This window comes from Vigna unguiculata, chromosome 10, assembly GCF_004118075.2.
Source record: "Vigna unguiculata cultivar IT97K-499-35 chromosome 10, ASM411807v1, whole genome shotgun sequence".
In the NCBI taxonomy this organism is placed as follows: domain Eukaryota; kingdom Viridiplantae; phylum Streptophyta; class Magnoliopsida; order Fabales; family Fabaceae; genus Vigna; species Vigna unguiculata.
In genome coordinates this window covers 32362680-32388307 of record NC_040288.1, presented here as the reverse complement: position 1 = coordinate 32388307, position 25628 = coordinate 32362680, and the positions used below count along the sequence as shown (strand labels likewise).

The window sequence follows — 25628 nt, the reverse complement described above, 5'->3', positions numbered from 1 at the left end:
CGCCTCTATTGCCCTGGCGATATCGGGCACGTCAGCTTGAGACGAAGAGATAACAAGTCAAATAAAATACATGGGTCGTGGCCCTAAGAGAAGCCCAACAAAAGAAATAAAACATCAGCTTCAGCCCAGATGGGCTATGCAACGGAGTCACCATTCCCCTATTGACCGCGAGAACCTCTCGCTTCTGCTCACATCAATAATTTGATGATCATCGCAAAAGATAAGAACCACACACAAAAAATCAAACAAGCAAAGGGTAAGCTAGAGCCAAAAATCATCTCATCAATTAAATCAGATTCATATTCACAGTCCATCATACATACATCACACAAGCATGTCACGACTCCCCAAGCAATACACTACGACTCGACTAGACTCATCCGGATACATATAACCTGGTCGGATTCAGCAGATGCTTGCACTTGTGGTGGATACCTCTGCTCACCCCCGAGCTGCTAACCCCCGAGCTATGTGTTACAAGTGTTATAATGAATCAATTTTCCCTCACCACAAGGTTAGCCCTTAATGAATTTCGGGCCTCCTGCTACTCTCACCACAAGAGTCAGTCCGTTCTAGGTGAGACTAACTGACTCCTTAGAGTGTCAGGATACAACCTTACCTTGAATCCTTACCTTGTTATACAGATGGGGCACCACCATGAACACCCACTAACAGGGGCCATGGGATTACGTCCCGACCACTGAAGCACGACCTGAGAATCTCACCTAGAGATCCCAAGGACTTACGCACTGACACAGACCAAACTTTCTTAATCAATCAAACATATTTGGCATGCATACACAATATATATATATATATATACACACACACACACATATACATCTCATACAATTTCTCATTATTCACATCTTTCATATTCCCAACCAAACCATGCCAACTCATTATTCTCGAACCCAGAATATGGAGCTCTGTCTCATACCATTACCATGCCACATTGATACCACCCTTTCATATCTCATGTTGAACTCATACCAAACTCATCATTTCAATTTCATGAATCATCTCATACAATCGTCATGCTCACATCATGTTAAAACCCACAATCACAACTCATACACCACCTCATTCACAAAGGCCATCCAGTTCATAAACTTAAAAGAATACCCATACAAGCATGTTGTTCACTTTTGAAATCAAAGAAAATATCATTTTCAACCACCTTCTCGCCTAACATCTCGCTCAGGCAGAAGGGTTTCGCCCAAGCGATGAGGACCCTCGCTCAGGCGAGCTCTCTTCGCCTAGGCGAGAGCTCGACCTCGACCTCCAGAATTAGAACCCTGCGCGCGTCACCTAAGCGAGATGTTCGCTCGCCCAAAAAGTGCAGTGGGTCGCCTGGGTGACCCTTCGTGGAGAAATACACAGGCGAGTCCCTGTTAATCTCGCCTAGGCGAGGCAGGCTCGCTTAGGCGAGTTTAACAGACTTCGCCACTGTTCCTCACTGCCATCAACACAGTTCATGCCCAAACAACAACACAAATCATGCCATACACTCACAGCCACATATAATCACGAAAATCACAGAACACCATCAAAACTACCATCATTGCACTAGACAATAGGGTTCTAGCTTCCCTTACCTGGAAATAAGCTAGCAAGACAGCCCTACACACCCTTGACACAGAAGGTAAGAGCACAACAGCTCGAGGAAGGAGAACAACGGCTGGAAGGAAACCAAGAAAATATAGCTTAAGGGGTTATCAAAAAGAGTCCCACGAAAACGCCACAGAAGAGTTAGTGGAAACTACAACGAGCTCGGAAATAACTTACATGGAGTGGAGAAGTTGAAGTTCGCTCGGAGAGGGTGACGGCTAACCCTAGCAGAGCTCTGAAACAGAAGGGGCAGTGTTTAGGTATGAATTTGTAAAAGTGAGGCTGATAAGGGAACCTTAGCAGCTTTAGGGCTTTTGCACCCTATGGGCCAGCCCTTAGGCCCAAAAGATTAAGGCCAACCCTTACACATTAGGGCAGAAAAGAGAAACTGATTTTAATGGGCCTTACATTTTTTAAATATGTTTTTTTCCTTAATTAGGTTAATTTTATAATTAGTTCATTTGGAAATTTTGGACAAATTTAGTTCTTCGTCTTTGGAAATGCGTGGATTTAGTCATTTTAATAAGATTTTGTGAAGTTTATTTGACCTCTCAAGTGCGTTTCATAATAATATTTGATTTAACATTAAAGCGAAAATATGTCAAACAGTATAAATAACTCAAAAACAATTCTGAAATGCGTACAAAACATCAAATAAACCCAACAAAATTTGATTAAAAGAATTAAATCTACATATTTTGAAATATGAATGACTAAATTAACAAAAAAAATTTAAAATAGACTAATTCCAAAATTTAATGAAAGTTACGGAACAAAAACATATTTAACATTTTTTTTAACTTACTCAAGAGCTAACTAAGGTTTCCCATTCTTATCATACGTAATAACTATTGAGGTCTCAAAGTAGGGTCAACCCTTTGTTCCACCAAGCATGTCCCTATTCTATTATAAACTATGTTTGTAATTCAAACTGAAATTTGTTTTTAAAAATATAAATGAAGATAATCTTCACTTCTTAAACTAACTTGTTGGGTTGAATTAAATTCCCAGAAAAGAAAAAAAAATGTTATTTCTCTTTTGTGAAATTAGGACACTTGTTATCAAGTTGTGTTTAAATCGATTTTTTTTTCATGTGGAAAATTAACATTTTCTTTTGACATTGAATATCATTTCTTTACACTCAGTCATCAACCTCTACGCAATGACTACCTCGGTCAAATTGTCAAAAAGCTTGTTGTTCTTTAGAAAAAATACATCTTATTACTTTTTCCCGTTCTCAGAAAATAATTATTTTTATAAAAAAGCTTTTTACTCTTTAGAAAAAAATAGATCTTACTTTTTGTCATTCTTAGAAAATAATTATTTTGACGAGACTCGTTCCAAGCCTTAAACTTTGCATGGCTTAGTTTAGAGTGTGAAAGGCTCCACCACCTTTTTCATCACAGTGATTTCAAGACGATTCAATTATGGTGGCTGATATACGTCTCTGTCAATTATGGCATACACATATCAGAACGGAAAAATATTGTTTGACACTCGACGACCATTTGACAATTTTTCTTATCAGAATTTATAACTCCTTGCAATTTTTCTTACTTTATAAATTGGTATCATATTCAAATCATAGTGGTTGCAAATTCACACTTTCATATTTACATCATAGTGTAACTTCAAGATCAAAATGGATTTATAAACACTTACTCATTAATCAAAACTACAGTGTTCAACCAGAGAAATAAAAACTCTTTCTCAAAACTGGAGAAAATATCAAGAACCAGGAAAGTGAAATGTGCGAAAGAGATTAATCAAGAACCGTTTTGGAGTCTTTCAACGACTTGACTCATGCTAGGTCTCACATCTTTGTCTTCCTCAACACATTCCAAAGCCACTGTTGCCAAAATCTCCATCCGCTTCAAGTTGTAATCTGATCCTAAAGTGGGGTCAACAATTTGTTCCACCCAACATGTTCCTTCTGGTGCTTTCTTTCTTTTCTCCCTCACCCATGTTGCCAACCTCTCATTTTGCGACTCTTGCCCTAGTTCTGTGACTTGAACACCGATCATTGGACTCCTCCCAGTTATCATCTCCAACACAACAATTCCATAGCTGTAAACATCCACCTTGGAAGTGATTTGCAAGTTGAAAACCCATTCTGGTGCCATGTAACCCCTTGTGCCTCTTATTCTGGAAAAGCTTGAGTTGTTGAGGTTGTTTCTGTTCAAGGGCTTGGACAAGCCAAAATCAGCCACCTTGGGTTGGTAATCGGAGTCAAGAAGAATGTTTTGAGGCTTGATATCACAGTGCAGGATCCACTCCAAACACTCTTCATGTAAATAGGCCAAACCCTTTGCCATTCCCATTGCAATGTTGTACCTCTTCCTCCAATCAAGTGAATTCGATGGAAGATTATTAGCCAAAGACCCGTTTTCCATGTACTCATAAACCAGAATCCTGTGTTTTCCTTCCACACAATACCCCCACATGCCGATTAAGTTCATGTGATTCAGCCTCCCAATGATGCTCATCTCAGTCAGAAACTCACTCTCTCCTTGCTCCGCAAACTCATGCAGCTTTTTTATCGCTGCAACTCTGTTATCTGATAACACACCCTTGTACACTGTCCCTCCCGCACCCCTTCCAATCTCTTCGCTGAAACCCTTTGTGGCTTGTTTCAGTTCAGAGTACGTGTACCTTCTGAACCCTGTGGCTGCAGCAAGAACATACCCTTGTTGGTCTGCACTCACCAAATGGTTGCTACTCCTGAACAAGAAACACCACACCAGAAAGATGCACACAGCCTCAAACCCTCCTAACCCAACTGCAAACCAAAGCACGAACTTCACAGACCCGTTTTCCTTGCCTTTCACATACGGTCTTTCGAGTAGTTTTTCTGCATTTCTCGGACAAGCCAAGCCATTGTTGTTTTGCAGGTGGTTTTCTTGAGCGGTTTCTTTTGGCAGACGCACGAAAAATTGTCCTGGGAAACCGGGTGAATGGTGTCCATTTAGCAACTGCGTCTTTGGGTAGCACCAAAAGTGGCCATTTTCTACAGCAAAGCTGTACTGAAAACCCATGCACTCACACACTTCCAAGCACAGTTTCTCACATTGTTTATATGTGTAGTTTTCAAAGGAAGTTCCATAGTCATATCCATAAAAATCCACTTCGTAGAGAGGTACAGCGCGATATTCTGTCTTGTTATCACAGGTAAGTTGGAAATTTGGTTTGCAACCCAAAGACCAATCTTGGCTATCGACCCAGCTATACCCTTCAAGACAATCACACTTTCTACCAATTGCTTTGTCATGACTGCATATACTGTTCGGACCACAAATCCCATGAATGAAACAAGGTTGTGACTTGAATTGCCCTGCCATGGACCAATCTTGTTGACCATTTTCTCTGCTGTAGATACGAACATTGCCATCATAGTCAAGGGTCAACCTTCGTTGAAGGAGTAACCCATGATCGATTGTGGTGAGACTGAATTTATCAGAAACACTGAATTGGCCCAAGTCATTTAGAACTGCAACTCTGCTACTGTTGTACGAGGTTCTTCCGTTACCGAACCCAACGTTGTTGCTAACCAGCCAAGGATCCGGCCAGTAAACGCTTGAAACTTCACGACCCTCGTACAGAAGACGGAAAACGTTGTCGTTGTCGAAGAAGAGCTTGTAGAACCCAGAGGAATAGTTGCCCTCACTTCTCGCCGAAACAAGCTTCGTGAACCTGCGTGAATCAAATCGGTTTTTTAAATCACCCAAAAGCAATTTAGCGTGTAATTTCACTAAAACGAAAGAGAAAGTGTGAAAAAAAATGGTGATATTATATATACCTGGTGAGAAGCTGGCCTGGGAGGAGTGTATCGGTGGGAAAATCAAAGCTTTGCCACAAAACAGAGCTTCTATTGGTCTGTTCCCGGAGCACGAGGTTCCCGGTGTCGTGCAAATGCAACTCCAACGGCTTCTCCGACAGAGTCTTGGTGTCCCAAACGTCGAACTGTCCGGCGTCGGACAACACGAGGTTGCCGTTCTTGAGGAGGGAGAGCGAGGAGCGTTTCCCGTTCACCGGAATGTCGCGGTTGGCCATCCACACCACGTGCTTCTCCGCCTGCGAGAACCACACGCCGAAGCAGTACGCGTTCTCCCCCACGCGCCTGAACCCCGCCGTGAACGTCCCCTTCGGCGACGAAACTATCACGTCTTCGTCGGGTCTCTCCACGGAGAGGGGGAGCGCCGCCGAAGAATGGAAGTACAAGAAAAGGAGGAGGATGGCCATGAAGGTTGTTGAAGAAGAAGCCATGAAAACGTCGTTGGAGATTTCGGCAAAGTGATTCGATGAATTTGTAGTAGCCATGCTGATATATATTATATAGTGAAAATAGCAACTGGGTGTGGGAAAAGAAAAAGAAAGTTCGTACCTTGCATGTAGACAAGACACATGTGGGTGATTATTACGACCTTCGTTGGTTCTTTCGTTCTTCTTTTTTCTCGATTCACATTCATATTTCTTGTTTATACAAATCTAAAAAAATGATATTTTATTGTTTGATCGATAAAAGAGATAACTTTGGAATGAAAAAAAGAAATGGATGCCGTGTACGACAGCATGTGAAATTTGAAGAATGCAGACTTTCCAATTATAGAAAAAGATAAAGAAAGTAAAGTAAAGAAGTACTGCATAGACTGTAATATTTTATATACGATCCACTTGAAATAAGAAAGTTTGTATAACCACGAAGTCAAACATTACGTATTCCTTTGCATCTGGAATTTTACCTTTGGTGTGGAATGGAAGGAGAGCCATGGATGAACTCACTCTTTCATGCTTCTGTTTCAACTCTGAAGAAAGATAAAGAAAGACAACCAAGGACCTTGTTTGTTTAGAGACATTGTTATGTTGTTCGTAAGAATCTTGTGTTCAATAAACTATATCATACTATGAATCTTATTCACTTTACTCGTGTTCAATGAAGTGATGTTCTTTCTGGTTTAACTCAGATATTTTGCGCTTGTCTTCTTAGTTTCTGAAGGTTCATAAAGAAAGAGCAAGAGAACAAAAAGTTGATCCTTTGTTGGACTTCTTTTTTAGTTTTCTTCTTATTCTGAGTTCCTATAATTAGTTAAGTCTCGTGCTTGTTTAAAGATATTGTTGTGATTGGAGTATGTTATTCTTAAGATTTAAGCATAAAAGAAAATTCAACCCAAAAGACTAGTGAGAGAATAAGTAAGTTCAAGTATCATATCAACATAACTTTTGTTTTTAAATTAAAAAGTCGTCCCTTCCATAAATACATATTGATATTTCATTTCATTTTCTTTATTTTGAAATTTAAGAAATAAGTGAGGATTTATTAAAAATAATATGCTTTCTCTTAATTTCTTTTTTCGTCATCTAAACCAACTCCCAAATATGTTATTTATGGAATTTTGGAAGCTCCTTGTAATCATTATATGGTGGATTCTGCTGAGAGAATAAGTAAAAGATTGAAAAATTCAATGAACCAAAGTTCAAACAAGACAAGAAATCCACTGCTAAGTTTCTCTGGCCTTTGATTCTCATAAAGACTAATTTGATGCTATTTGATCCTCACAAATGAACAAAACAGAGTATTATCCTTCTCCATGCCATCAATATATTCACAACATTGTGATTGCAAGGTTTGATTTCATGAATAAAACACCTAAACTGCAACTTCTATAAGATCATAACTTAAGATTCTCATTTGATGCTTGCATAGCCACAGTAAAATCACAGGGTCAAAGAATTACAATTTCATTATTAACAAAATGGCAACATTGAGCACAAGAAGAGCCATATGTTTTAGCACACAATCAATGAATGCTACAAGCTTGATTATGGCCACAGTTTAACAGTAACCTTATGGACTATAGATAACAATAGGGCTCCTAACAATGTAACGTGTGCTTCTCCAAATAAGGGAACCTGACACAATTTTCATGCTTGCCATAGATTTTGCTTTCACCACTACCTTGAAGCTTTTCTTCTGCAGAGTATGAGAGAAATTGAGGCTTGTAGGTTTCACTGTGATTTCCACTCCTTTGGGAGATTTGATGGTGGCATTGAAGATGGTTGGAGCAGGACCAACATTGGTAACTCTTCTCCTGAAAACTCCTACTGTTGTGCCTGAGTTGTTTTCCACACTTAGTTGCATGGTGGGATAGTTGAGAGCATCATGGCCAAGTCCTGGAAGCAAAGAGGTGCAGTTCACAGGAGAGCCTACTAACACTGATAGAGTGGAACTATTATAGCCCTCATGGCATAAGAACTGGATATATGCAAAGTCATCCATGTCATACACCAAACCAGGGTTCACTGCTCTTGTAGGGTTCACTTGACCAGCACCATAGGCAAATTCTGCCTCCTTGTTAACTCTCTGGCTCATAGGTTTAGCTTAACAAAGAAGTACACATAGACAAGTCACAACTCAAGCCATCTTAAAACATACTGTCTAATTCCTGCTGCTAGTGTCTAAGTCGATCACCAAGACGAATCAATGACTCTCATTCCACATATTGTGTTTTGTTGTTGTTATCATAATGGTCTAAGTTGATCACCAACACAAAGCATTCACTCTCATTCCACTTATGTGTGTGTGTGAAATTAAATTCAGTCTGATCCACGTAAGGGATTGATAAAACTTTTAATCCAAAACCTTGAAACATTGAGTTTATAAATCTTTTTTCTTGCGTGGGGTTTAATTTTGTTATTTCTATCCGATATAGGACTTAGACTCACACTCAAGATTATTCCCAATAGATGAAACAAAACAACCAGCAAAAGTGGAATTTGGTTTTGACTCTCACCTGTGGTAATAATGGCTGATCTGATTGCAGCAGGAGACCAATCTGGGTGAAATGATTTCACATATGCTGCTACACCAGAAACATGAGGGCATGACATAGAAGTTCCAGACATAAGTGTAAATTCTGAAAATTGAGTATCTCCTTTCTCTCCAGTAATTGACTTCATAGGTGTATAAGATGCCAAGATGTTAAGGCCAGGAGCTGTAATATCAGGCTGCAGCAAATAGATTATAAAACTTGCTCAGTTCCTCAAATAGTAGCTAAATGCTCAATATACAAACAGATAACATTATGATTGCAGCCTCTGGTACCTTTAGAATATGTTTAGATGCTGGATTTGGACCCCTAGATGAAAATGAAGCAGTAAATGGAGCTGGAATCTTTACTTCATGTGTCTTATGTATTACTGCAGATGGTGATCTTTGTTTAACAAGAAATTAAAATAAGTCATCTAGAGATAATTCAGTAGAAGAGTGTTGTAACAAAGACTCTTTTATGATAAGCTTGTTAAGGGAAAACAAATATGGATAGAGAAATCAAGAGAATCTTATGATACCTTGTGGAGTGTGTATAATTCATAATAATTTGACCTATGCTACTATTCACTATGGTAGCAGGAGCCATGAATATTTGGGCAATATCAAACACTTGGTCACTTTCCATTATAGTACCAATGCCACCAATTCCTTTCACAACAGATTCACTGCCCCAGCCACTTAAACTACAGTATACAAGTTTTCCTTTCACCTTATTTGGATCCAAGGAGCCTTCAAAGCAGAACCTGTCAATGCATTGAATTGTTCTTTGTTCATATGGAAAACATAACTATGTGCTCTCAAAGAATCAAAAAAGAATACCTAGCATTTTCCTTGCTTCCAGAGTTTCTGGCTGCATCAGTCCCATTGACAAGGGGATACTGTTTTTGTTTTGGATTGAAGGTGGTCAGCCCTCCCCCCTGCATTTTCACACAGTTGGATGTATAGGAATGTAGAGTGGATTTTAGTAACCATAAGGGTGGTTATATGATTTTCTTTAGGATTAAATATGTTTTTAGTCCCTAAATTTGGACGCAAAATTAAAATTTATTCTTGTTACAAACTTTGATACATTTTGCTTATCAAACTTTAAATGTAAATGGATATAGTCTTTTTAACTCAATAACATTAATTTTTTGTTACGTGTTAATCAGTGTTCTAAGTTGACTAAGTTGACATTTAAGCTGAAACTTATCAAATGGTGTAAATAACTTGTAAGGTGAGATTTTGTATCCACATATATACTTATATTTAGTTGATATGGGACTTTTAACAACGTGAACTTAAAATTGATTAATTGTGAACACTAGTGTTTTCATCTTAAAATATGGTAAAGTTGCTGTAGTTATGCAGAACATATGTGAGTACCAAAGTAAGAACTTACAGAGAAATTCTTTCCATTCCCCAACTGAATGGTGCTCCTGAAATCCCTATCAATGCCACTAGCGGCCACTGTTACAATCCATGGTGCAGTATTTGCAACAGTTGCCATGAATGGTCCATCATTTCCACCTGAGGCCACAGTGATTATGCCTTTTCTCATGGCATGAAATGATCCAATTCCTATAGAGTCCTGCACATAGTTTGGATTCCCTCCACCAATGGAAATGGATATGACATCAACACCATCATGTATAGCAGCTTCAAATGCTGCAAGTATGTCCATGTCTGCACAATCATCACTTGCCCAGCAGACTTTGTAAACTGCCAACCTTGCTGATGGCACAGCACCACGAGCCATGCCTTTGGCTATGCCAAAGAGACTTGCATCTGGGACAACAGTTCCTGCTGCTGTTGATGCAGTATGAGTTCCATGACCAACCACATCTATGGGGGCTAATATGTCAGATGGATCAGGCTTTCCACTAATCTTGAAGTATCTGGCTCCTATGAGCTTGCTTCAAGACATTTAGGAGAAAATGTTGTCACAGAATAGTAGTATTTAATTCAACTATTAAATGATTAATATTAGTAATTATTTTTTAGGATTAAATATGTTTTTTATTCCTGAATTTTGACATAAAATTAGAATTCGTTCATATCTGAAACTTTGATACATGTTGATCTTTTTGACGCGTTAGATGCATTTTCCAGCTAACATTAATATTTTAATCGCGTTCCCAACTGACATTGAACGAATAACGTGTCAAACAGTTTCAAATGCTAGCATGAAATGCAACTTGAACGCCAACAAAATTTAACATAATTTGGTTAAAAAGATTATATCTACTCATTTTTAAAGTTTGGGGACAAAAATGTATCAAAGTTTCAAGGATCTAGAATTCCAATTTCATGTTAAATTCAGGACTAAGAACACATTTAACCCTATTTTTAATCTTTTCCTCTACCCACTTATATCAATAGTTTGAAGTAAATTACTTTCAGTTAAGTACATGAAAAATTTAACTAAAACATGATCACAGATTAAAAAAAACAGTGACAAAATGTACAGGAGAATAGGGATGTTACTTATTGCAGCCTGAAAAATTTGCATGTTTATCACAAGTTCCTTTCCATTTAGCAGGTGGAGGACCAAATCCATCGTCCTTGAAGCTTTGAAGCTGAGGAGTGACCCCTATGTGGAGAGACACAATGTCAGTTAAACCATGTAAGTTTCACTATGTGTGTGTGTGTGTGTGTGGTATTAAAAACAAGTATGAAATATTGAAAATGGAATGTAAGGTATGATGAACCTGTATCCAAAAGTGCCACAATTATGTCACTTTCTGATTTCAGTTTTCTCTTAGCAGTCAAAGGTAATCCTATGAAGTCCCATGATCTTGTTGTGTGTAGCTTGCGGTACTGATTAGGGATAACAGAAACCACTTCATCCATGGCTAAATATAGAAAACAAGAAAGTGAAAAAAAAAATGAGTAAAAGTACTCACTAATTGACAAATAACATGAATGAACTAGAGAAAAATGATCACATGCCAGATAAGTTCTTAGCTTCATCCTTGGACAGTTTAGCAGCAAATGCATTAAAGCTCTTTGTGTAGCTGTATACCATGGATTCTTTGGCTTCTAAGATGCTAAGTAAACATAGTTTAAAACAAGAGCTACACTGTCACTTTTATGTGTTGAAGAGTAATAAAGCATAAGAAAATGTTCATGATTTTATTTGGCCACCTTCCTTTAACAGCAGAGAGAATATTTAAATGGGTGTCTAGTGCTATGTCTCTACTCCCAGCATGATCTCCCAGGAAAACAATGTAAAAGTTCTGCATACATCTCAAAGGTTGTGGTCACAATCATATAGAGTACAACAGAATTTGACATGTTAGAACCTAAGCATAAACCGTGAATAAAAGGTTAAGTATGTTTTTAGTTCCTAAGATGCGAAACTGAAATTCGTCCCTGTCCCAAAATTTTACACATTTTGATTTCCAAACTTCAAGAACCAATGAATATAGTCCTTTTAACCCAAAAATATTATTTTTTTAGGTGTTAAAGAGTGTTCCAAATTGATATTTGAGTTGGAATGTGTCAACTCATATAAACAACTCAAAAGCCAGTCTGAAATACTATTTAACACGTAAAAAGAAGTTGACGTCGTTGGGTTAAAAGTATTATATACATTCACTTCTTAACTTTAGGGATCAAAATGTATCAAAGTTTGAGATAGAGATGAATTCCAATTTCACATTCAAATTCAGGGACTAAGAACGTATTTAAGCCAAAGTTAAAATAATGGTGTGTGTGTGTGTGTGCAGACATAAAGAATGATTAAGGAGAACAAATTGATTGCCTTTTGTTTGACAGCATCAGCTGAAGCATTGCTGAGCAGAATGAGCAACAATGGAAACCAGAGAAAAGGAGCAGGAAAGTTTCTGCATGAACATAGTGACATCTTAGGCTTATAATTCATTAACACACAGGATGAACAGTGTACAACTTCCAAGAAGAAGCTTATATACTATAGAAAAGGAAGAATACAGAAGCAGGTTTCAACCAGTTTTGCTTCTTCCAATTTATTAATGAAGGTTTTTGGTGGGGGAAACTTGCAAGCCAGATTACAGAATTTCTGATTCCACCTTTGACTACAGTCAACATCACATTGCTTCTTCAGGATAAACTTCCATTAACATTCTCATTTTCATTATCTTTCTTGGCCTTATCAAATAGCAGTGTTAATGAAGATTAATTTCCCATTATGTTTATCTTTGACTCCTTTCACTAATTTTTATCTAACTTGGACAATTTTATTAGCTTTGAAACTGTAGGGAGGTCACTGTTAAGTGTAGCAGAGACATTGCTTAAAAAAAGAGTCATTTGCATTAAGAACACCTTATTTCTTGAATTCCAATGCAAGAGAGTTAACCATTTGGAAAATATTATTTGTTTTTCATTAGCATGGCTTGAAGTTTAACCTAAATCAATCACAAATTGATATTAAACATGTGATACTCAGCTTTTTCTTATTACCTTATATATATATATATATCCAAAAAGTTATCTTACATTTTTTATATTAAAGTTTTCTCCATATTTTTGTTAACTTATAACTTTCAAACTATTTTTTCTACCCAAGCGTGATTTGTTTGTTGTGAGAAAGGACTATGATAAAATGATGAATATTTCATATATCATTCTCTATTTTGTTTATTTGATTATTAAAAAAATATAATTAATTAGATAACGAAACGGGGCATATTATTTGAAGTTAATATTATAATTAAGGGTTAAATATATTTTTGGTCCTTTAACTTTCAGTAAATTTTAGAATTAGTTTATTTCGAAACTTTGGATCAATTTAGTCTTTATTTTTCGAAATATGTAAATTTAGTCTTTCTAATCAAATTTTCTTAGGTTAATTTGATATTTCGTACACGTTTCATAATAGTATTTAATTTAATATTAAAGAAAAAATGTGTCAAAAACAATATAAACAACTTAAATACAATCTTCAAATGTGTATGAAACATCAAATAAACTTAACAAAATTTGATTAAAAAAATTATATTTATGTATTTCGAAATATGAAAGACTAAATTGGTCTAAAATTTTAAAATTAACTAATTCTAAAATTCAGCACAAGAGAAAAAAAACATATTTGACCATAGAATTAACTATTGGCATATTGGCAAAAAGGAGAAAGAATAAAAATCTTATACAAAGTCATACTTCAACTAACCTCCATCACGTTATAAATAGCACGAGTTCATTATTTTTTATATAGTTGTGTTTTTATCACTCTTAGATTATATTTTATATATTACCTTAATGATTTTACCTAATTATGCTAAGACTTCGATGAATCTTTCAGTTTAAACTAGAAGAGAACTAAAACTTGAAAGATAACACAAAAATCAAACCCATCATTTTAATAATTATCATAAATGTTCTAAATATTTTACATTAAAAAACAGATATTACAAATTTGTCTTAGATACGTATAATATGTTTGGTTAACATGTGATGCCATAAACTGTGCAATAAACACTCAAATAACTACAAATATAATCACGAAATTGACAATTAATTTCATCAACAACTATTAAAAATAGACAATAGCTTTTTACGATCTTTCTTAAATAAAAAAACTTGCAACCGGATAAATCATATATAAAATTAACAAAATATATTGACTCTAACATAAAATAATGCAACTTTGACCCAAAACTTTAGAATGAACTAAAACATAACACGTAAAGAATAAACCCAAGTAGTGATGTGAATGGAAAAAAACTTTAATCATATCCTAATTACCTAATTAACGTAACTAACTAATACGACCAAATTTAGAAAGATTAGGAATTAATTATTTCAACTTACTAAAAATGGGGATGGGAGGAGTAGGTAGGGTTCGGTAAAAAAAAAATATTCTTATTGTTATATTTGATAGATTTGAAATTTTTGTGTTTTATGGAGAGAATTGGAATATTTATAGTGTTTTTTTTATTGTATCAAATATTAATTAAATAATTTAAAAAATATAAAAATAATAGTAAATAAAATAGATATTATTAAATATTTAATACAAAGGAATACATATTTATTTTTATGTCAAATATTAAAAAATTATAATTATATAAATACGAAATAATATTTCATTTACTATTTTGTTGAGGTTTGTGATCCACATTTATAATATTCATTCAGCATTTTATTATGAGATTTTAAAATCTTTTCAAACAATATTCTTAAAATTGTGTTCCTTTCTTTTAGCAACTTTCTATTTTTAGACTAAATATTACTTTGCCTTTCGCTGAATTGAATATTAATGACAATTAATTTGGTTTGCCACCAATGGTATAAAACAGAATAGTGTTTGGTCATTCCTTCTTTTTCTTCTTCTGATTTTTAAATTTTTATATAAAAACAAAAAACAAAGTAATCTTTTTCAACTGTTATGATGATGAGAATTTAAGATTTATTATGTTCACTAAATATAAATTTAAACTTTTAGATTATATTTGAATTAATTCTTAAAAAAAAATTCATTTCATATGTACACCCTAGTTGATCGCATCGACTTTATTTTAGTTTCATGATAAAATTTCACATTGAAATAGTTAATAATTATTATGTGATCACATGATCTAAACATAAAAAAACCATATCCAACACGATTGGATCATACCAAAACCCATGCTTCATTTAAATAATTTTTTCCAACTCTTACTTTACTTTTATCAATGTATCATTTATTTTTCCAAACACCAACGTGAATAAGAGATATACTTTTTCCTTAAAAAATTAAATCCAAAATTATTTTTAAGACAAGGACAATACAATTTTTTTACAAATACATCATTCAAACAAGACTTTTCATGCCACTCTTAAATAAAAAAAAAGTAAAAAGAAATAATACAACAATAAAATTGCCGTGATTATATGAATTTCATTTTTCTGTTGAACTTTTCTGTTTTATCTTTTACTGAACACTAAAAACAAACTGTTTTAATATTTAAAAATAATTTTAATATATTTTAAAACTTTAAAATTAGTGATAATCGATATATTTTAAAAGTATAATAAAAAATAATAGAAAAAAATTAATAAAGAATAAACTCGTGCTTGTGTTGACTTCTTTTATAATATTATTAAAAAATAATTCACATGTTTTTCTTAAAAAAACCATTTATTAGTTTATAGTATCTATAAATTAAGCATTTCCAATCACATTAAATTTTTTAAGACTTTTTATTGTTCTTCAGTTTCCAAAATCCAAACTACTTTGCTGCTCAAAGTACAAACAAACTACCATTCCTCCAAGCATCAACAATATTATTTTTCATTCATAATTTATACAATAATAATAGTAATAATAAGAACATATAAATACTATTTTTTTCTCCAAATCCATGGAGATTAAGGTTTTGAAGAATCCATGTGAAAACCAAAGTGAAAGAGACGAAACACGCCGTCCACATCCATGGCTAGATCGTGTTTCTCTGTGCAAAACGCTTTCTTAAATTAATAATTAATTCTTATATAAACATAAATAAATATATAATATATAATATATATAATAATAATACCAACATATGCCATCTTCCCACTTGTCGTCACCCGCACTAAACCGACCTAATTTTTATATATTATCAACAAGTCTAATTAAATTTTAATTCTAATTTAAAAGATAAGAAAAAAAATTTAGCAGAGATTTGAAATAATTGAAATAATTAAGCCTAAAACAACAAAGGAATGAGTGATATATTGAAAAAAAGGAATTATAAATAACATAATGAAATTAATTTTGAATATTTTCCGCAAAGCGACACAAACGTCAACAAAAAACGATAAAATAAAAGAAAAGGAAATAAAATGATGCAGCAGCACCACAAATGAGGCACCGTTGCATTTTCTAATTCATCAACAACACTCGCTTTTTCTTCTTCTTTTCTTTCTTTCTTTCTTTTGCGCTCTTCTTTTTCTTCCTAGCCACGTTTCAGTCCACTCCCACTATACAGTATTTATACCGTATCTCTACGGTCTTCTACACCGGCCAATGGCGGATGCTGATCTCACCGCCCCGCTACTCTCCCCCGATCACATCGTACTAACCGTCCACTCCTCCGCCGCTCCCTCCGCCGATGGCAACCCCTACCGCGCGCTCGGATGTGACGACGAGCTCCTTGTGCCGCCTCCGACAACCCTGGACCCCTTCCGCAACGGCACGCCGACGGTGGAGGGGCTGTATGAGTGGGTGAAGACGGTGCTGTGTCTGCCGGTGGCGCTGCTGCGGCTCGCGCTGTTCGGGCTGTGCCTCGCCGTCGGGTACGTGGCGACGAAGGTGGCGCTGGAAGGGTGGAAGGACAAGGAGAATCCCATGCCGAAGTGGAGGTGTAGGGTTATGTGGATCACAAGAATGTGCGCCCGATGCATTCTGTTTTCGTTTGGGTACTCTTCTGTTTTTTCTTTCGATTACGATTTTTTCAACTGATTTTAGATCTTAGTTAATTTTTTTTCAGTGACCGTTTTTTTTTTAGATGTTTGTTTTGTTTTTAGGATTAAGTGCTTTCTGGGAAGTTGGAACTGTTCTTTAATGATTGTTTCCAAGAATTGTACTGTTGATTTGGGAGAATGACTATTTAGCTAACACGGACTGATTTGTTTGCTTATTTATGTGTTTTTTTGGTAAGAGGGGTTTTGGAAGGAAGTTTTTTTTTTTTCTTTTTTTCTGGAATTATTAGAGTGTATCCAAGGGAAAACAATGGTTTAGGGTACGTGCGGTGAGTACGTTGATGTGGCATTTGGGCACATGCTATTATTGCTCCTGTGGACATGGTAATTTGTTACGTTGTGATGGGAATTGCTTAATGAGGATTGGAGGGCGTGAAGTTCATAACTGTGGTTGGTGAGAAAAAGGACAGATTCAAGTTGAGTGAGAATGGCGGAAGGGACTTTTTTTCGGTTGTGAATGGTGGAAATGGGGCGGGTGATTTTCTCGTTATTTCAGCAGATATGTTTGTCAGTGATTTTTTTTTTTTTTTGTTTTATTCTTGGGTTGGGCGGTGGGTAATGATGGGGGAAAAATAGGTGAATCGCATGCCAGAGAAATGCTAAAATTGGCTTTCGTGCAAATAGTTTTAGTAATCCTTTTGTTTAAGGGAGGACCGGGACGAGTAAAAAAGAAGGAAATATTCTTTATAGTTTTATGAATAAGAATTGGAGGTTTCCTTGTAGTGTTATGTTTTGTGGAAGGTAGCATATGGGCATAGAGTGTGCCATGTAAGTGTACACGTGTGTATAATTGTATAAGAATTTCATTAGAGAGATCAGTAAAAACTAAAAGTAAATTAGAGAAAAAAAGACTGAAGGAAACAAATAATTGCCATTGCGTATTGTATGACCACAAACCTCAGGTAAATACTAGTTTATGTTGTCTCATTCAGGTAAGCATATGATGGTTCGGTTGTTTTTACTTGAAGGTTCTTTTTGTTTTCTACATTGTTTACACACCTTATTTTGGTTCTGAAACATGAATATCTTTGTATTGTTGTCTCCTTCTGCTCATTGCAGCTATCAGTGGATAAAACGGAAAGGAAAACCTGCACCCAGGGAAATTGCTCCTATAATTGTATCCAATCATGTATCATACATTGAACCTATCTTCTATTTCTACGAATTATTTCCCACTATTGTGGCATCTGAGTCTCATGACTCCATACCTTTTGTTGGCACCATTATAAGAGCAATGCAGGTAATCTCATTTCTTGGTTACGTTTTATGTATGCACATTCACAAATACAAGTACACTTGCCATTCAGCCATTTTCCATTTCTTCCACTTCTATGTTTTCAGGTCATATATGTTAACAGATTCTTACCATCATCAAGGAGGGAGGCTATCAGGGAAATAAAGGTAAAACACTTCTATTTGCACGGCTATTGTTATTTGATCTATATATGGAGATTGCTATCGCCTATCTATTCTCATCTTTTGACACTCCTACTTTTTAATAAAATCTCTAGAAAAGTTTTGTAAAATATATTTGATGTGCAATAAAGTGTTTCCTTATTTTTCTTTCTTCTATTGGCCTTTGGAAGGTGTAGTTAAATATGTTATTAGTATAAAATGTGTTAATAAGTAAGGAAAAGTCTAGTTGTCCATAAAATCTTGAAAAAACCACGGACCGAGTGAGGGTTGAGCAAGTTGTAAAGTAACAGTAGCTTCAGATTGTGGAGTTGAATAGCAAGAATTATTCTTAACTAACTGGGCTGAACAACAGATAAGCTGGGCATGAATTACTTTATATAATTTGCATGTTATCAATTTTATAAGCTATTTGATACAGAAATCTGCTTTTAAGGAACTGAATAACAGAGAAGGGCCTCTTGTGATAAATTTCCTCGAGTTTTATTATTTCCTGAGGGGACGACAACCAATGGCAGGAACCTTATCTCCTTCCAACTTGGTGCATTTATCCCAGGATACCCAATCCAGCCTGTAATTGTACGCTATCCTCATGTGCACTTTGACCAATCCTGGTAAATTATTTGTGAAAGCCCTTGCAATTCATTACTGTTGTTTGTAAGAATAGAATATCAAAATAATTGTTTTACATGCAAATTTGTTAGGGGTAATGTTTCTTTGGGGAAGCTTATGATCAGGATGTTCACTCAATTTCACAATTTCTTTGAGGTATACTCTCTTATGGATTGGGTTTTCTTAATAGAGTAATCCATCACTTTGAGAAACTTATTATTTTTTTGAAGTGACTTTGAACTTTTATATTGAATTGAGCAGATAGAATATCTTCCAGTTGTTTATCCCTTGGATGATAAGGAAACTGCAGTTCATTTTCGGGAGAGGGTGAGTTTTCTGGTTTTGTTGTGCAATTTTCATATGTTGTCAGAGGATTTTAATATTTACGCTCATATTTGTAAATGCTGAAAACAATTGTAACAGTATGATCCTTGAAATCTCTATTGGTCTATAAATTTCTGCTGTGAATGAGTTGAAGAAGGTTTGTCTATGGAAATCTTGGAATCTTCATTTACCTCTGGGTCAGTCTGATGTTTTGGTTTCCTTATGAAGGGGTGAACACATTAAGGGTGAACTTTGATGTTAAAGATTGTAAAAAATTTATCTTTGAATTTTTTCACCTTAAATTTCAAGGAGGCACTAATCTGATGGATTGCCGGGTCTAGGTCTCTAGGATCCATCTTTCAAAGTGATGCCAAGATTTAATGGGGATGATGCGCTTGCACACAGGATTCCGGTAGATGGAAAATTTGATTGGTTTAGATATCGTGACTCACTAGTATTACAAAGTGCCTTTCAAAGTTAAAGGAAAATTCTACTGGTCAAATATTTGGGCTAGCAATGCTCCATGTTAGTTAATGTTTATAAATGGCATGCTACCAATACATTAAACTGAGATGATACTGCTGAAGTGGATTAATGGATATATATATATATATATATATATATATATATATATATATAATAACACCTATCTAAGGGAATTTGAGCAAATCTCATCTAATATTTTCTAAATATTGCATCCTTTTTCCCTTTTAATCTCTTCTATCACTTTCTTTTGTTACATAGAAGTATACTCGATGATTTGAATTTAATCCGTGTATTAGTTAGTATCTATTCAACAATTAATAAGTGGATAAATGCAGACTAGCCGTGCTCTTGCAACTGCAATGAATGCTGTCCAGACAGGACATTCTTATGGAGACACAATGCTTTATTTGAAAGCACAAGAAGCAAAACAGGTGTGTTTTTCCTATTGGTTTCAATTATATCTTGATTGTAGTCAGTTTAATTTTTTTCTACTTTTAAATTTGTTCGTTTTCTATTATATATAATAGTCAAATTCAAACATGAAAATCAAGTGTCAGGATGGTGTGCATTTATATATTATTGTGTATGTGATGATGAATATCCAGAGTTTCACATATTTAAAAACATTTTTATATTTCAGTAAATGTTGTCTACTGCATGTAATCTCTACTAAAGTGACAACATGGGTATCTCCCTTTTTTTCTCTTATCAAAATCCTAAGAGTAAGTCTCTAATCACCTACATATGTATTCACTTACATTTAGAAGCCAACAAAAAGGGAAGAAAACCAAGTTTGTCACAAGTGAAACTTGTGAAGAGACGACCAAGTAAACAAATCTAGCATACTATTTTTTTTACTTACTGTTTTCTTCATGAAGATTGATGATTTTAATGTGCTGTGGTATGTGTGAAGGACTCCTCTTGGTGTCGAATGGCAATCTGGGTTAAACTGAAATTCTTTTGATGTGTACCAAAAATATTTTTGTGGGCTTGATATTAGAAATCTTTCTTGATGATGGAGACAAATGCCATGGATTTTGAATGCAGCAACTTGAAATTTCTACTATGAAATTGAAATAAAAAATTTATATGGGAAACAGTTGTTGGCTAATCATATCATTATTCTAATTGAGAGAACAAGCGGGTCAATTTTTAACCTAGTCATGTTATTATCTGCTAACATCAATCCTTATCTCCGTCTAATTCTTTGTTACTACTAATATAGATAATACCCAGCAGTTTTAACATCGCCACATGCTTCCATTGAAGTCCTCTTTTTTCCTCGCAAGGTTTTGTTTATTTAACTATTAAAGTGATGTTTACATAAAATCAAAATTCTCATTGGTTAACTTATCTTTCTTTAAGCTTTACAGTCCCACGACTATTTTCTAAATCTCCATGTGTCCACTCTTGAAGTGACTTGCATATGTATAGGGGGATGCTTTGAGTTTTTTTTTTTTGGATTAAATCAGTGTATTTCTTTAATTATCCACCTTAAGGAATAAAAGGTAGAGTATTAATGCAAAATATAGATACCTTAGGAATCTGGATTATGTTTAATATTTCCTTTCTTTTACATCATTGCTTTAAAAATTTCAAGTTATGCTTAGCATTCCAACTTTGTTGTTGCTGACATTTTAACCTGATTGAATTTTTCAGGAGAACCCCTCAAGTTATATGGTTGAAGTAACTAAGTTTGAAGCAGTGAGTCCCTTAAATAAAACAAGTTTGGATTGATGTTCTATTTCTAAATATACCCTTGACTTCTTTTTTTCTTTCCTGATATTGTCAAGTCTCTGGCAAATTATATTTTTTGCTCAGCTTGTTTAAGACTTAAGTTAGCTTTTGGGTTACACTTTTTAAATCTGTTTCCTTTTTAGTATACGCAAATGCCACTGTAATCCTTTGTCTATGCCAGTGGATGCTATAGGTAACTGATAAGTGGCCAAGATTGGCTCCATAATGTTTGAGCCTAATAGTAATCCTAGTGAAAGGGATACAATATTATGTATTGTGGTATATTAATCATGGTGTTAGTATGACACATCCTATCTCGTTGACGGATATTCCTATGTGTTATTACTGAATAATAATAGAGATTTTGTACTTTTCAGTCATTTCATGTCAGCAGCATGGAAGTGGTGGACTTTCTGGATAAATTCTTGGCCATGAATCCTGATCCCAGGTACTAAGGTCACATTCTTGTAAGTTGTAACTGTAGCTAACTAGAAAAACGTGTATTGCTTAGTACAGTGGGAGGCTAACATTATTAACTGATATTTGGTGGTAAGCATTTGAAATATTGATGATAATCAGTGTTGAGTTTTTACTTGAATTAATGGTGTTAATACATTCCAAAACGAAATAACCTTCTTTGTGGACATGGTTGTTGAAATACTTACGGTTGCTAACTTAATGTATATCCTTGCAAGACGTCTCTTGAAAGAAATTCTTCACAGGAAGTCTTAGAAACCAAGAATTGAAATGAGAAAGAAAATAAATTTTGGACTGAATGTGATCAAAAGAACAAGAAATAGGAGAGCACTCTCTCAGAAGGTTTATCCTTTACGAAGGATCTCCTTTCAATTTACAATGTCATCAAATCTGAATTTCTCCTATCCTTCCCATATATATATATATATATATATATATATATATATATATATATATATATAACGGGAATCTTTAACGATAATCTATAAGGTACAAGTACACCAAGTACCTCTCCATTGAGCTATAGAAACCTATCGCAAGCTAGTTAATCCTCCTGTCCGTGATTATTGCTGGCAATTCTCAGCTAAAAATCTATCCATCTTGCATTTGCATTTATACACATTGGGGTAAAGACATTAAAGTAAGATAATGGTTTTTGCATCCATGTTTTAGTTCAATATTTTTTTTTGCTTTTTTTACTAGCAACTGTAACCTATATATGTTGTATTTGGTGAACTTTACCACTTGTATCACGGACTCTCTATCTTGCTTACAGTGGTCGTGCCCAATATCATGACTTCTTGAGGGTTTTAAGACTTAAGGCTTGCCCGCTATCTGCAAAGGTAAGTCATCAAATAGCTTGAAATTTCTTTAATATCGAGGGATTAAATCAAGATTTGATGTTGCGATCTGCATATCTTGTTACATTCTGTACTTCCATTTGCGTGACATGGTTTATGGTATATTATTATTAGAATGCTAAAAGATTTTTACTTGGAATTTTGAAATAATGTTTTCTGCATTCAGTTTTTCTTCCTTTTCTGTGGCATTTTTTCAGCTTAGCAAAATTTATTCTAATTTCCTCTTTTTCATTTGTCTACTTTCTGTTGCCAAAACCTGAACTCGAGCGTGACTTGAGAGTTCACTTTGCTGCCTTTTTCATCTTATTATATTATGTTTTATATTTTATTACAGATATTTTCATTCATTGATGTGGAGAAGTGTGGGACAATTACTTTCAGACAGGTAACTATCTGTGATGATGATGTACCACGTTTCTGTGCTATATTGAAGATTGTTAGTAGCAAATAATACTATGACATCTGTATGCACTTTTTTTTTTTTTTGTGCAAAACCAATAACTGCAACACAAGGTTCAAATTGTTCTTGTTTGATTACAACACTTACGTCTTGTGCACTCGCTTGTAATTGCATGTTGCTTCCAGTTCTTGTATGGATCTGCCCATGTGATGTCGCAACCAGGGTTCCATCAAGCCTGTGAAGAAGCCTTTGCTGGGTGTGGTGGTGCAGTAAAGCCCTATATTGTAGAACAAGAGGTATTGTAATCTTTCACCTTCCTATTCATTCGCCTTTACAAAGTGTATGGTTATCTCTAACATGTTTTCAATTCCCTTCAAACTCAGTTACGAGATTTCATCCAACCTGTTATCATCAGCTGGAATGCGGATGAGGTGATTTACATTTAATCTTCTTTCTCTGCATTGTTTGTCATTAAAAATTAAAATTCTTAAACTCTTTGTAGCTTGGCTGACTTAAACTGGTTACTTGTAGGTCAATGAACTTTTTATGTTATTTGATAACGATAACGATGGAAGAGTTGACAAAAATGATTTTGTTTCATGCCTTAGAAGAAATCCTCTTCTCATTGCATTTTTTACACCTCAACCAAAGCAAAAGGAATTTGAAGGTAATGGAGTGATAGAGATAGTGTGATGAATGAATCTCACATTTGATAAGATAGTCTGGCTTTTTAGGATGTTGTCTTTTTTGTGGACTACAAAGAAAAGAAATCAGTAGGGGATTCTTGGTGAATACATACAGTGTAGGGTGCAGTTGCCTCATCTTTTTTTTTTTCAATTTTTTTACTTTGCTCTGATTAATTACTCATGAAGCTTAAATATTATGAAGATCTGTGCCATCCGTTCTCTTTTTTTTTTTTTTTTTAATATTTAGCTATAGGTGAGTTTTCACAGGTAGATGTGAGTAACCTGGGTGTTGTGATCACACTGATCCAACATTTGAGTTTTAGTTCAGATGGGTCAGTGTGGTTCATGTAGAGTTTGAGCCATCGTGTCAATTTGTAACAAACATTATAACTGTAATTTTCAAAGATGTGAACATGATGAAAGTTGGATTTAGATTTGAGTCTCAATGAAAGACTGACATATGCTGCTTTAGAATGTTATCATAATTTCGTATATTTGTTATGTTGAGAAATAACTCTCAGATTAACAACCTCCATGCTTTAGAAATTAATATATAAGAATTAGAGTTAGCACATTCTCATTCTCTTACATTAGATGGAAAGAAAATAATATTGAAAGAAATCAAATATGTATTATCATGTTTTATTCTAAACAATGTTTATCCAAATGTAATCAAATATTATTTTAGTAATAATTATGTTAAAGTCTATTATTAGTATTACGTGTTAAAACTATTTAGATCTAAATTGGTTAAGAAATTTAAAATAGATCTTTTTTTTTAATAAATCATATAAAGGAATCATATAATAAATCAAAGGTAGATTTTTTTAATTAGCATTGTATTAAATTTTAAACCCATCTTAAAACAATATTTTATTTTTAGGTAATTATGGTGAGTAATTTCCATAAAAAAGTTTAGGCCACCCTTTATTTTAGCCACAAACCGACCCATAATTTATTGAAAGAAAAAGTGATACCAAACTTTTTCAATGAATTAAAATTATAATATATACGAAAATTAGCAACATAATATGTGTTATAGGTTCATTTTGAATTATGAAACGTTTGGATTATGATATATAATTTACATTATAAGTTAATTGTGCAATGTTGAATTAAATTTAAATTTTATTTTTTGAAATGATATTAAAATCGGATAAAGTTTGTACTAGTTAAGTTTGTTAGATTTAATGTACCACATATTACGAGTTTTATATAGTTATACATTCAAGATGTTTAGATGTTTAGTTAATAATGTGAGGAGTGTATTAAAAAGTTTGTTACCAAATATAAAATAAAATTATGATATATAACTGAATGTAAAATTTATTTTATAAATAACTTTAGTTTCTCTTTCTTATCAATCATATAACTTTTTTATATATTAATTAATTTAAAATTGTAATTTACATATAAAGTTTCAAATTAGATTTTTTTATTAAATATCGAAATCTTGTTTAAGGAATCCAAATATTAGTTATTTTCATAAAACTTAATATAAAAAATTTTACTTTTCAAATATATTTTAACATTTTCATATAGTAAAAACTAAATTGCTATACCCAACACAATCCATAATCTTAAAAGATACATTTTAAAACAATTCAATTTCCAAACATTTAATTTTTTGTAAATTTGAAATTCCATAAATGATTTGTAACTATAGATTGTATCTAACCACCAAATTGACATGAATGAACTTGTCTCTCTTTTCCACTACACTTGCCTCCACAATTAGATGGAAAATCTTATTCAGTTAAAGTAAGGTATCTTCAACTTATCATCACCAC

At 34.2% G+C, this 25628-nt stretch overlaps 3 protein-coding genes across 3 annotated transcripts; 1 reads left to right on the top strand and 2 right to left on the bottom strand.

Moving 5' to 3' along the window:
* Positions 1–3149: 3149 nt before the first annotated feature.
* LOC114167111 (putative receptor protein kinase ZmPK1) lies at positions 3150–6034 on the bottom strand. The gene is made up of 2 exons (XM_028052071.1): positions 5408–6034; positions 3150–5301 (listed from the first exon to the last, which is right to left on the bottom strand). The coding sequence occupies exons 1-2, from the start codon at positions 5926–5928 to the stop codon at positions 3378–3380; spliced, it is 2445 nt and encodes an 814-aa protein (XP_027907872.1). The 5' UTR covers positions 5929–6034; the 3' UTR covers positions 3150–3377.
* A 1297-nt stretch (positions 6035–7331) lies between these two features.
* LOC114166530 (subtilisin-like protease SBT4.14) lies at positions 7332–12345 on the bottom strand. The gene is made up of 11 exons (XM_028051280.1): positions 12183–12345; positions 11564–11655; positions 11369–11466; positions 11128–11271; positions 10904–11009; positions 9819–10332; positions 9257–9354; positions 8956–9180; positions 8711–8819; positions 8400–8613; positions 7332–7986 (listed from the first exon to the last, which is right to left on the bottom strand). The coding sequence occupies exons 1-11, from the start codon at positions 12300–12302 to the stop codon at positions 7454–7456; spliced, it is 2253 nt and encodes a 750-aa protein (XP_027907081.1). The 5' UTR covers positions 12303–12345; the 3' UTR covers positions 7332–7453.
* A 3879-nt stretch (positions 12346–16224) lies between these two features.
* On the top strand, positions 16225–24284 carry LOC114167110 (lysophospholipid acyltransferase LPEAT2). The gene is made up of 14 exons (XM_028052068.1): positions 16225–16780; positions 17903–18083; positions 18185–18244; positions 18707–18870; positions 18961–19024; positions 19130–19195; positions 20014–20109; positions 21338–21382; positions 21793–21863; positions 22668–22734; positions 23087–23137; positions 23338–23448; positions 23536–23583; positions 23684–24284. The coding sequence occupies exons 1-14, from the start codon at positions 16389–16391 to the stop codon at positions 23843–23845; spliced, it is 1578 nt and encodes a 525-aa protein (XP_027907869.1). The 5' UTR covers positions 16225–16388; the 3' UTR covers positions 23846–24284.
* The last annotated feature ends 1344 nt before the right edge of the window (positions 24285–25628 follow it).

Coding starts and splice junctions, on each gene's coding strand:
- LOC114167110 (XM_028052068.1), top strand. CDS start 16,389: ATGGCGGATGCTGATCTCACCGCCCCGCTACTCTCCCCCGATCACATC. Junction 23,138..23,337: donor GGACAATTACTTTCAGACAG/GTAACTATCTGT, acceptor TGTTGCTTCCAG/TTCTTGTATGGATCTGCCCA. Junction 23,449..23,535: donor CCTATATTGTAGAACAAGAG/GTATTGTAATCT, acceptor CTTCAAACTCAG/TTACGAGATTTCATCCAACC.
- LOC114167111 (XM_028052071.1), bottom strand. CDS start 5,928: ATGGCTACTACAAATTCATCGAATCACTTTGCCGAAATCTCCAACGAC. Junction 5,302..5,407: donor CCAGGCCAGCTTCTCACCAG/GTATATATAATA, acceptor TGATTCACGCAG/GTTCACGAAGCTTGTTTCGG.
- LOC114166530 (XM_028051280.1), bottom strand. CDS start 12,302: ATGAATTATAAGCCTAAGATGTCACTATGTTCATGCAGAAACTTTCCT. Junction 11,272..11,368: donor TGAAGCTAAGAACTTATCTG/GCATGTGATCAT, acceptor TTCTATATTTAG/CCATGGATGAAGTGGTTTCT. Junction 9,181..9,256: donor GGAAGCAAGGAAAATGCTAG/GTATTCTTTTTT, acceptor ATGCATTGACAG/GTTCTGCTTTGAAGGCTCCT.